This window comes from Cinclus cinclus, chromosome 2, assembly GCF_963662255.1.
Source record: "Cinclus cinclus chromosome 2, bCinCin1.1, whole genome shotgun sequence".
In the NCBI taxonomy this organism is placed as follows: domain Eukaryota; kingdom Metazoa; phylum Chordata; class Aves; order Passeriformes; family Cinclidae; genus Cinclus; species Cinclus cinclus.
The window spans coordinates 110629392-110642449 of NC_085047.1; the positions used below are offsets into that span (position 1 = coordinate 110629392).

Genomic DNA, 13058 nt, shown 5'->3' on the forward strand with positions numbered 1-13058 from the left:
CAGCAAGCACAGCTAGAGCCTATTTCTGGACTATTGGCAAGAATCAGGATTCATTAGACGAGGACAGAGTGTGTACAGAGACAGAAGTGTTTTGGAAAGCATTTTAATTTTTCAGAATAGGAGTTGGATATACCTCATGAGTTCTGCAGAAATTAAAGATGGCAATGTTTAAGAATGAAGACTTGGGAGTGTTTATGAAATAAAGATTTTTAAAACCGTACTTCCAGATTTTTAAAAATAAATATAGTTATGACTCTGCTTTGCAAAGAGGGTGAAGAAACACACCTTTGTCATTTGGCTTATTGTACTGGTAAAAGCTCCAAGCATTGTTTACTGCTGTAGGATAGCTGGAGCAGGAATATCCTTTCTTACCCCTTCAACCTAAATTTTTCAAACAAATTTGCTTTACTCAAATTCTGCCTCAAACACTTTGCTAAGCAAGAAGGATGCTATAATTAAACCAGGGTTTTAGAAAAGAAATACATTAGGTTATGTGATAAAGCCTCATCTGCACAACCACAAAGGAGCACAGAGAAACAATGGAGGGCAGGGGAGAGCCCGGATACTACCCTGCTCAGCTGCTGCCAGGTCCTCACAGGAGAGCCACCAGCCCATCACAGAGTTATGAAGCTGCCCGTGTGGAACCAGGCATGGCTGAAGGGAGGTGGAGGTGATCTGGTCCAACCCCTCTGCTCAAGCAGGGCCACCAAGATCCCACTGCCCAGGACTCTGTCCAGGCAGCTTTTGAATATCTCCAACAATTCACAACCTCTGCCAGCACTTGGTCACTCTCACAGTTTAAAAAGTGTTTCCTGGTGCTGAGGCAGAACCTCCTGTGTTTTAGATTGTGCCACTGCCTCTGCTCCTGTCACTGGGCACCACCGAGAAGAGCCTGTCCCTGTCCTCTCTGTACCCTCCCTTCATGAATTTGTACACATTAACAAATCCCTCCAGAACCTTTCCTTCTCCAGGCTTAAACAGCCTTCCCAGCTTTTCCTCACAGAAGAGATGCTCAGTCCCCTCATGTTGGTGCCAGCCCTTAGCTGGGCTCTCTCTGGTACTCCATGCTCCTGCTGTACTGGGGATGCCAGAACTGGAGCCAGCAGTCCAGGCTGGCTCCTTCCACCTGCTGCCAATACTTTGTCTAAGGCAGCCCAGGATAACATTGGCTCCCCTTTACCACAGGGCTCATGCTCACCTTGGTGCCCACCAGGACCAGCACAGGAGAATCATTTGCCCTCCTCCAGTTCTTGGGCATCTCTCCCAGGCACCTTGTTCATTCAAAGATTGTCCTGAAAGTCCTCTCACTGATATCTCTGAGCTTCGTCAGCACTTCTGGGTGCACGTCTGTGCAAATGCACTTCAACAACTCACTATCCTCAGGTGCTTCAGGCCTGTTTCAGATACAACAGAGTTCTCACACATCTCTTTCACTGTGTACTTCACATATTTAAGCACCAAATGCAAACACATAAATCACCATACTCTTAAACTGTCCTATAATCCAACTAATATTCAGCAAAGGAGCAGCATTTTTTGAGTAATAGTGAAGTGTGCTTGTGAAATTTTATTTTGGGGTAGAGCAGGGGGTAGGCTCTTCATGATCCTTCTCAACTACAATCTGTCACACTGTGGTTTGTGAGATATGATTTGCAAAGCAGGATCCCATTTAGAGTGACTGACTGAGGATGCACCTGTAGCTGACTGGGATGAGCATTTCAGTGACAGGCTTACCACTGACAAAACCCCCACAAAACAAACTTAGGACAGCCATCTTCAAGACTTTTGTAAGCTATTCAGTACACCCACAGGCATCACTCTGTTTGGAATAAGTAGCATTAACTGCAGCATACCTTTTCACTTCCGTGATTCATACTGGATCACAAGCACTATCTGAAAACGTTTCCACCTAATCTACTAAGAATTTAAATTATTTCAAAGTTTAATTCTCAGTGAAACTTTCATTTAAAATTGTTGTGAGCTCCTGGGAACAGATGGGATTCTGTTTTCAGATTTCAAGGACCAACCAGCTGCTGTCCAGATGAGGTGACATATAAACACAAATCTTCACTGAAGTTTTCCTGAATTAGCAAATATCCTGTAACACTTGAAATTACTAGAATGTGCATGAATTATTTCCTTGAAAAATGGTTCAATATTTTACACAACCCAAATAGATTCGCTAGTTATTTCAGTAAAGATTTTAATCAAATGGTCCCTAAGGCCTATATTACATGTACAAAGAGGAATTAACATTGAAGTGACAAACCTTACTTCACTGAGTTAAATGACATGAAGTTTAAAGGAAGTTTACATAGTAATATTTCTTGGCATTTGTCTTATTTTCTTGCTCACAAATGTGAATATAGTTTTTTATTTTACACATATGGAAGTGTGATATAGAATCATAGGATAGGTTGGGTTGGAAAGCACCTTAAAGACCACGTAGCTCCAAACACCCTGCCATGGACAAGGGCACCTCCCACCAGACCAGGCTGCTCAAAGCCCCATCCAACCTGGCCTTAAACACTTCTAGGGATGAGATATCCAAAACTTCCATGGGTAACCTGTTCTAGTGCCTCTCATATAAAGTGAGGAAAAAGACTACAGAGATGTTACTACAGGAGCACTTTTCAATCAATTATGATTACTTAAACCCCAAACTAGGCCACCTGAATACTCAGTTACATAACAAAAATAACAGCTAAATTATCTATAATCTGCTGCATAAATTCTGTTTAGTACTAATTACATAATCATTTCCATTACTATATGTGTTCTAAGAACTCCATGATACAGCAATTTTTTAATTAGCACTCTGGTATTCTTAGAATGAATATTTATTAAAATGGCAGTTAAATACACTTGATGTAATTGCATTTTGAAACCTGTAAAGTGCACAATTTATTTTTATAAAGCTGGGAAATGCTGCTTGCACTTGTTGCTCAGCTGCATGACACCTTTCTCAAAAGCAGTTTCATGATAATGTTACGTAAAGATCTGGCAACAAGTCCACAGTGGTTTCAGCCACTGGACACAACAGTCATTTTTCACAACGTTGGCACCACAGTGAAACCAAGAGCAGAAGAACAAAGCCAGCACGTAGCCAAGTAGTAAAGATTACAAGAGAGGGAGGAAGAGATGCACTCCTGCAGAGCCATTGTGAGTTCAGAGCTGTACTAAACCCAGCAAAATCAGATACGTGTTAAAGGCAAGGGACTGAAGCCACACAGCAAACAAAGCTGTCCTTGTTTTGGAGACTGATTACGAAGAATAAAGAACCAATTGCTTGCAACACATAAAAACTTAATGATTTTCCTTCTACTTAGGCATCAGTGCATAAAAAATTAGGTAAATTTGCTTTTATGCTTAAAGTGGGTGCAATAAATTCCCAAGCTATGCTTTCCCTGCTGAAGATGGAAAAGAAAAATGTTCCATGAACACTGCCGTTAATATGCTTGCATCAATATTTCCAGAAATTTTATGTTCCTGAAGTAAAGTAATACCATATGGTTGACCTGTAGAAGTCTTTGCTTATCATCTGGATAATAGGCCATATTTCCCTACAGAACACCCTATTTGCTTCCTGGGATGAATCAAATTCGTATGTGACCCCAAATGAGGTCAAAACAATGGCCATTTGGTCACTGACACTTAGTATCCCACTCCTGGAAGCCTGTATCTGGGCACAGGGAAATCCTCAAAAACAAACAAACAAACACACAAAAAAAAAAACCAAACAACACCCCCCCCAAAAAAAACAAACAAAAAACTCCCCACCAAAATCTTAATATAAAATGTTGTATTTCACACTTCAAAAAAAAACAGGGAAAAAAAAAAGTGAAATGTTGCCCCAAGATTGTATTCTGTATTTCCAACCAGAAAAAAAGGGCACAATTTCTGCAGTGAACTAAATTTTAGTAGGAGGGATAAGTAAGGAAAAAGTGAGTCCTGAGAAAGAAACCCCTGTTAATGTGCTCATGCATTCCTGGGATCCATTGGCTCTGTTATGTGGTTAACATCCTGCAACATTACAGAAGTGTCTGCTGGGGGAAAAGCCTGCACTTCTGCACAGAAGTATTTAATTCCAATGACACTTTGTTTATGAAAGTTACAGCAGAGCCATAAAAATTAGACATTTATGATATTAGTACATACAAATGAGTAGAACTGACTTTATAACTAAACCAGCCAATGGCTTCTCAAGAAAAAACAAAGAAACCACAAATCCTTTACTAAGTTAAAACAAGCAAACCCCTCAGAAAGGCTCAGGCAACATTCCCTGTACAAAAACTGGACCAGTTCTAACCCTTTGTAAAAGAAGGGATAGGAACAATGAGATAGGAACAATGCACTCCCCAGAAAGGCAGACTCTTGAAATTACAAACATCAAAAGTGACTTCAAGTATCAATCTTCAAGTCCTCTTGAGAGGCACAAACAACTACAGGTCCCTTCCATCATGACCCAGACATTCTTTAAAAAAAAAAAAAAAAATCCTACAAAGCATTATTTTTATATATGACTTTATATTACCACAGGTGCATGATTAATTCAAGTTCTTCCTATCTCTTTACCCCAACTTGCTTTATTGTTTGTACAGCACACAGAGAAACTATCATGGTATTAAAGTACTAGCAACATAAACTCCATGACAGTCAGCTACCAAGATTTCAGAGACTTTCTTTTCAAAACTCCACATTTCTGCATTTTCTTATGAACAGAGGAGTCACTAATACCATGTGATTTTTGTGGTCTATAAAAAGATGTCTCAAACTCTTCACTATTGAGACACACACTAGATTCTTCAAGAGAACTGCTGTGCATACCTGAAACATGTGTATACCTGAAACACTACAGTCACTAAATACTTGGATTATGGCTTCTTACAGGGTTAAAATGGTAATTCAAAAGCAAAGTCAAGTTGGTACAGAGCTTTTCCCTCTCTGAAATATCATCTTATTTTCTACCTTTAATGAAATGAAACCTATAATGGTGCCTTCCTCCTGTTCTCATTAGATCACAGAAAAGCTGGTGGGAAACGACCACTGATGGACATTGAGTCCAGCCACCACTCCATGTGAGATTACTGCACACACTGGGTTAGGATTGCTGGGATTTCATCAAGCAAACTCTTCAAAACCATGTCCAACCTGAACCTGAGCCTTCCAAGCAACAATTCCTGGCCATTTCCCTATGTTGCAGTAGCCTTCACTCAAAGACAGCTGGGCTCTGACATTTTTTTTTAGTTGTTCAAGTAGCTGGAGACCCTCTCAACCTCCTCTTCACTGAGCAAACCCAGCTTCTTCAACCTCCCTTGCCCATCATGTCGTGTAAGGTCCTGATTATCCTGTCCTTTGCAGGAGCCTTTCCAGTTCTGTGGCATCTCTCAGACTGTGAAGCCCCAAAATGGGCACAACAGTTCAGTCACACAAAAGGAAGTCATTGCCCTTGATCTGTGAAATATGGTACAGCACAGAACTGACAACGACCAGAAATTCCAATTAGATGGTATTTCCAAATCAAAGGCAATGAGTCACTCACTCTTTTTTCAAATCCAGTCTATATATGGTACAATATCATGAAATATGATAACACACAGATTTGTAGTATTTTTTACTTAAAAGAGATGAGCTCAGTGCTGACAAAACATTTTTTTTTTCCTGAAACCCTTGAAAACACACAGGGAGGGAAGTGCAGAATCTTACAGATACTTCTGAAAAATAATGTATCATTCGCTACAGCCTTCCAGTACCAAAAGTTAGATACTGTCATGCAACTTCACTCTGAACTAAATAAAGCCTTTTGCAAACACTGCCCTGACAAAATGATTCTAAAAATGAACATCAAAATAAATCAAACATATAAAAATAGGAAAACCAACAAGGGTAAGCTGTTTAATGAAATAAGCATAACAAGAGTAAGGTCTCGACTTTAAGAAAATCACTCACAATCTGAAAGTTAGTCAGGGATAAGATCTGTGGGCCTCTTTGTGGGGAAAAAAAAAAATCACACAAGACAATAACTAAAACACAACAAAACCCTCCCAGTTTTCATTCCAATTCCCCATGAAATAATTTTGGAATTCTTCTCCTGAAGTGGATGACCCATAGCAAAGCCAGTTTCAATTCAATTATCCTGCTCCCCTCTGTGCTAGAAGTAGTCCAAGACCTGTATTTAAAGCACTGCGTTCTTGGCTACAGTTTTGCTGTTTGTCACAGACAAAAGCATTCTGCAGACTGTCTTCACAGCCTGCTTCCAGAAGAACCAGTTTGGGTTCTGAAGGAAACCTCAATCTTTCCTTATCAGCTTATTTATTCAGCTTCACAGTGGCCTGAATGCATACAAACCTGTATATCAACCACACACATCAATCTAATAAATAAGGTGTAGACTATTAGAAGGCTGGAGGAGAACTGTTAATCACTTTTTTTGTGAGGACATTTCTATAGAATGAGCTACAGGTAAGAGAAACTAATATATGTTGAATTAAATCCTGAAAAACAACTTCAATGCACTGTAAGCACAAAACACTCCCCTTTAAATTGCTTTAAAAAACACTCAGCATGTTACAAGAAGGCAATCTGGATTTAAGAAAAGGAAGATAAATAATTGCATTGGCTTTTACTTTTTTTAAATTGTGTATTGGCTTTTACTAAGTAGTAAGGACTGATCACCATTCTCTTCCTGAGAAATGGTGCCTGTACTTAAGAGATATTTGGTGTTAGAGCAGGTAACAAAATCAGACAAGCAAGATGTGCAGAGAAAAACAAAAGACAAGTGAAAATGCATGCGATGTGAAGAGAGTACCAAAGGAAGGGGAAAGTCAAACTAAGATGTGAGCTGTAACAAAAAATTCAGAAGTAGGAACATACTTCTCACAGTTTTCTATACCAAAAGTTCTGAGTATAGCAACTAAGAGTTGTACTTGAAAATAAGTTTATTACACTGATTTTTTTTTTACCTCAATGACTCTACTCCTACTGGTTTCTGAGAGCATCAAGTACTCTTACACATGGATTCTCTCAACTGAACAGTACAAAAGAGCCTCTTATGTCTAAAAATATTCAACCTTCATATTTTCTAATTTTGTGATTTTCTTGTATCTCTGTGCTATGAGTGAACTGTAGTAGAATCTGTCAACATGTAAAATATCCAACATTATTCCAGCAGATCACGTGGCCACTTGAACAGTGACAAGGTGCCAATATACTTCATTAATATGGTTGAATTACATTACAGAGATTGATGATACACAGTATGCAAGACCATGAACACTAACACATAAATCCAACAGTATTTAGTCTAGATTAGATTTGCTAGCTGTCAGGCATCGTTACATAGTGTTAATTTTCCCTGCTATTATCAAACCACTGCAGAGATGTAATGAGAAAAAAAAGCCACTCAAGATATCTGTGTCTATACATGCTATGAGTATTGAGCAGCCTTATAAAAAGAACACCATACCTGATAAAAGTTTGCCTTATGAGCTAGTGGCTTCTCCATCATATGCCACAAATGCCCACAACAACACCAACTGGTAACACATCAGCCTAGAGAAGCATTCCAGCTTGGTTTTGTTACTCTGGTAAGGAGATACCATTACTGTAAGACACCAGTATGTATTTTTCTAAATGAATTGTTTAGAAAACAGTCCCTTTAAGACACATGCGATGCCCAGCTGCCTCACAGGCTAAAGAAATCAAAACTAGTTTTAAAAATTGTGCCAAAACTAGTCTTAAATTATCTCTTTTTTAGAACAGTCCCGCTATGCCTAATTTTTCTCCCTATATAATACTGCAACTCTACTGGCCCACAGATTGTACGTAGACTGCTGCTACAAACACCACAGAATCACCTAGGTTGGAAAGACCCTCTGGAGGTGACCTAGTCCAAACTCTTGCTCCAAGCAGGTCAAAACAGACCTGGCAGCTTGGGGCCTCATGCAATCCACTTCTGAGCATCTCTGAGGATGTTCTCCACAAACTCTCTGCACAATCACGTGCAGATTTTTCTTTTCTTTGTCTCTAATTGGCATTTTTTCATGTTGTAATTTGTCCACATGGCTTTTTGTCTTTTCACTGTGTGCCCAGATGAAGAGTTTGGCTCCATCTGCTCTGCATTCTTTTATGAAGTAATTGAAGACAGCTCCAAATCTCATCTTAGCTTCTCTTATTGATGTCTGACCAACTCAGTCCACCTCTGCTGGACTCCTGCCAGCACATCATTGCTTTCCTTGTACTGGAGAGACCAAACCTGCACACAGTGCTCCAGGTGTGGCCTCACAAGGGATGAACAGAGGGAACAATGACTTGCTTTGCAATGCTGGTTACTCCTCTGCAATGCTCTGCAGTTGTCTGCCTCTGCCACAAGAGTACACTGCTGACAAGCAAAAATGAAATAAGTTCTTACCAATAAGCACACCATCCTACAGGGGTATTTATGTGAAAGTACTTAAGAACAAAGACTTTTTTAGATTTAATCTGCAAGTGTGGGGGCATATTGGGACTTTTAGCTCTAAGCACTCTAGATGTATGTGAATTAATGGAAAGAATTGTCATCAGCTCCCTCACATGCAGAATGTCCTGCTCTCCCACTGCCATGCCTCAAAGAAAGACTGGAGGTGGAGAGTAGGGCAAAAATAACCTTCAAGAGCAAACTGAATTTGCAGAGTTCAAAACTTCCAGGTAAAGAATATCTCCAAGGGTTAATCTTATTTCTTCATTACAGCTCACACTTTAACACAGTTCATAAACACAGCTTCCTCACAGGTATATTTACATTATAGCAATACCACCTTTGTGGCTGCCCACCAATGTGCTTAAGGAATGCCATATCAGAAATAAACAAATTAGAACAATATCTTTAAACCCCTCTTAGAACCCAGGCAGAGATGCAAAAAAAACCCCAAAACCAACTAAAAAACAAGCCAAATGAAAAACAGGAAAAACAAAGAGCACAGAAGATGGAAAAAGTTTATGAAAAATTCACATTGTTATGTAGAGGTAAGAACTTGCTCCACACTCACATATTTATGTGCCTTTGTGTCTTAATATTACAAATCTGAGGCATAACAATTCAAAACCTTTAAAAAAAGCCAACCAACCCCAAAACAAGAACAAAACAACCCAAACAACCCAGAACCACAAAACAAAAGAAAGCACCACTAAACCCAGAAAACATTCCTGATTGTACCTCAATGACCTGTTAACCTGAATTAAAAACACTACAACAAAAGTGGAATTGGAAAAAAACGCAATTTCCTAATACACTCTCAATCCTATTCTTTAGACCCAGGCAGAAATTGCAAGCCATCCACATTTATCCTTTTTTTCAGCGAATCTATTATTACTGTTGGCTTTTCTTTTCTTCCTGATGAATCTCTTCTCTTTTGCCTATGACTTTTCCCTTTCAGAAATTCTTCATGGCTCCAAAAGGCTGTATTTTACTGTCATGGAGCCAGGAAGGCAATATTCCACCGAAGGTAGAAATGTGTCCTATCATCAGCAGTTCAAATGAGGTTTAGAAAGAAAAGAAGATGGACACAACTTATTTAAAAGATATCAAATCATTTTAATAAACATTTACTAGCTTAGAATGGAATGGTTTTGGTATAACTTGCCAAAACCATGATGGAGCTAATCAGAAGCTGAATATTGTGGAAAATGTGGCTTATATTTTGTTAGAGTGATAGAAAAAAGAAACAGTAATGGCATTACTAAATTAAAATATCTGGTAAAATTTGAAGCAAGACCTGTGATTTACCATGTAAATCAAACTAGTCATTAAGGCTCAAGGTACTGTTTGCTATAAATACCAACAAAAGTCACTGACCCTTTTTTGCTGAAGTTGGGTTCATATGATAGCATCAGTGAAACCCCCCAAAAACATTACTGTACAGAAGAATATGATCTCCAGAAAAATATACAGGACATGGACAACACAGCAAGTATCACACAGCTGGCAACACTCTTCTCCATGTAGGGTAAAAGAAGAACCTTATGCACACACAAGTTGTGCATTCAACTTGTAAAACACAGATTGTTTTACTCTAAAATAGGAAACAGAGCTACAGCCTTGTGTTTACACTGTAGTTCTGCAGCATTGCCTGTAATTCTGACTATATGCAAAATACATTTTTATATAATTTTGCACTTTAATAGCAAGTCTTCACCCATTTATAGCAAATTACTTGCTAAATCTAGACTAGTAAAAACAAAACTCATGTTCTTGCTTTACTTCCTATGTATGCTTTTTTGACTCAGAACTACTTTTTTCTTCACAAAATCCATATTCTTAAGGAAAAAATCCAAACAGAAATAGAAATTGCTTAGACCTAACTATATGATCACCACTGAACAGATGTAGAAACTACTAAAGATTAGAAATGCAAGCACTGAGCTAATTTTGACATCTACGACCTTGCTTTAAAACTTCTACAAAACACAAAACAAGAAGCATCATAAAGAGAGCAAACACAGGAAAGGCTGACAAATTAAAAAAAAACCTGTCAGCTGGAAGTTTGCTTAATTATTAATTCTTACCTTCTGTGCTTAATCCAGGACTTGAAGTGAATTTTGCTACATCGACGATCTTGACGGCGAACTGCTGCCCCGTCTCCCTGTTGATGCATCGCCGCACGACGCTGAAGGGACCCCTGCAACAGAGAAACCAGCAGTGAACAACCATCCTCCTCCTCACTCTGCTACAATTCCCTTCCTTCTCAACAAGGTCCTGACTCGTGCATTCAAGAGCAGTGTTTACACAGAACAGATCTCTTGTCCTTGCTGCTCGTTAAATGTAAAATTAACAGTTCCCACTATAGACTGGTGTAAAGAACATCACCTGAGTTCTCTATTTTCCTTATTTTTCTTACCCTGCCCCTTTAGAAAGGCTATGCTCTTAGAAACCTTATGTAATATGTAACTGACATCATCATTATTAAATTTTAAGTGGACCTTATTTAGATGCAAAATCCAAATGAGGGAGGAAAAACAGAGGTGAGAAACCCATTCCTCTTTCAGTCCTAATCTGAAAGGATAATGGACAACAAGAAGAATAACAGAATCAGGAGCTGTTTCAGTTTGTCTGTTTTACACAAACTAGGTTTATTTCAAGTTTGGCATCATTAGATACAAACAACCTATTTAAACAATCTATTGTATAGATTACAATACTTTGAAATTCCACAATTCTACAAAAGCTCATGATTTTCTCTCATCTATGGCACTTAAGAGAATTCCAGGAGTTACAGATTAAAAGATTAGAATTAGTTCAGACAAATCTTACTACTGCACTCAAATAAAAAAGAGTAGTTATTTTTCAAAACTGAAGTTACAATTTGCCAAAACATCAGTTAGAACAATGGTAGCCTTTTAAAAACCACCAGCACGAACACCTATTTTTGGAAGCACCTTTTAATAGATGATTTGAATTCTTGGTGCCTTAACTTATAGTATGGAATCTTCTGTCCAATGTTAATAACAACCAATACCACCACATACACAGGGTAGGTCAAGCTTTCAAACATTAAATATCAGTAGGTTATGAAAACAGAATAGGATTGTTTCAAGAGTGCAGTAACTGTAGCAAATCAATCCTTTTTTACTGCAACACATTTAATGACAGACATGTGAGTTCTAAAGAAATCCATTCTACAGTCTTCCCAAAAAGAGGTGAGGGAAAATTTGAGGATGAAAAGAGCCTTTGCTCTGAAGTTTGTCTATTGAGTGAACATTCACCTGCTGAGTGAAATAAATGCTTTAATATAGCTTGAATGACAAATTCTTCCATTCAAACAATGAACTGGAAGTTAGTTGACACGTTTCTGAGCAATGAGATTGCAAAGCAACACCATTCTCAAAATAAAAGGCACCCTGAGGAGGCAGAAATGTCCCTCTGAGGGCACTTACAAACCTCACTAACTGCCTTTTGGTATTCCTTTACACACCAGATGATCTGAAGTGTGTAATTCATCACACTACCAAACCTGTACTCACATAGCTAAAATCAAAGTTTTGTACTCTTTCAACATACAACATACTTGCAAAGATTTCTTGAAGTAGGATTATTTCTGACAGAGAACATGAATACCAAAAGTAGTCAATGAATCCCAATCTAAATATTCACAAGTAAGGAAAATATTTATTAGCACAGCTATGGACATGGGATGTTTGTTTTTTTTCTTCTTTCCTTGCTCCAAACACACAATGAAATCCCCCCATACTGATGACTATTTTCTCTTCTGAATCCACATCCCACTTTTATTCAATATTTGGCATTTTACCAAAAATTACCACAGATATTTTGAAGAAGATGATCAGTTAAGCCTTTAATACATAGAAATCCACTTCCATCATCAAATGAAAAAGGTTCGACTGATTTCATTTGGCACTTGAAGGATACAGCTATTGACTGAGAGTCCTTCTTCCAACTTTCAAAAAGTGATCTTCTATGAAAAAGTTCCACTTTATATTGATCAATGTCACCTTATTATTCCAAGTTCCTGCTTCCTCTTGCAGCATTCAAAGTAAAATTGTTTTAAAATAGTATAAATAAATTTATAATATGCTAATCTAAAAACACTGCAAAACCTAAACCACAGGTTTGGAGTAACATTGGCAACACCTCCTTTCACTCCTAATTGTCATAAATCACTAGAAATGAAATGTATTTAATTCAAACGATCTTTTTTCTTTTCATTGTCATTGTTTCCCCTCCTCCCACAAAGCCTTTATGGAAACATTAAATAATGCTTTTAATATACTCTGATAGAGAAGTGGAGTGCAGAGATACCTCACAACACCATATCCTTACTTGTAGGCAGATGTCCAAACTCTGTAAATTCACCCAAACTCCATGAATATCACTATTTCTTGCTGTTGGCTGAGCTACTTTTAGATCTCCTGCTTTTGCCAAGCCTGGGCAGGAGAGCTTGCTCAGCCACCACAGTGTATGTATGTGCTTTGAGCAGACAAAGAGAGCTGGAGGAATCATAAATCAAAAAGGAGCCTACAAACTGCAGTTCTGAGGGGATCAGATCTGCATGTAACCCACCTTT

The 13058-nt window shown here is 38.3% G+C and overlaps 1 protein-coding gene across 5 annotated transcripts in view; it reads right to left on the reverse strand.

The window, feature by feature from the left end:
* The window catches only part of CASK (calcium/calmodulin dependent serine protein kinase), a 183846-nt gene that overhangs the window by 124810 nt on the left and 45978 nt on the right, over positions 1 to 13058 (reverse strand). For all 5 annotated transcript variants that reach the window (XM_062515189.1, XM_062515186.1, XM_062515191.1 and 2 more), the window contains exon 2: positions 10543 to 10655. In XM_062515189.1, coding sequence (XP_062371173.1) covers positions 10543 to 10655 — 113 coding nt within the window. The remainder of the gene's footprint in view (positions 1 to 10542; positions 10656 to 13058) is intronic.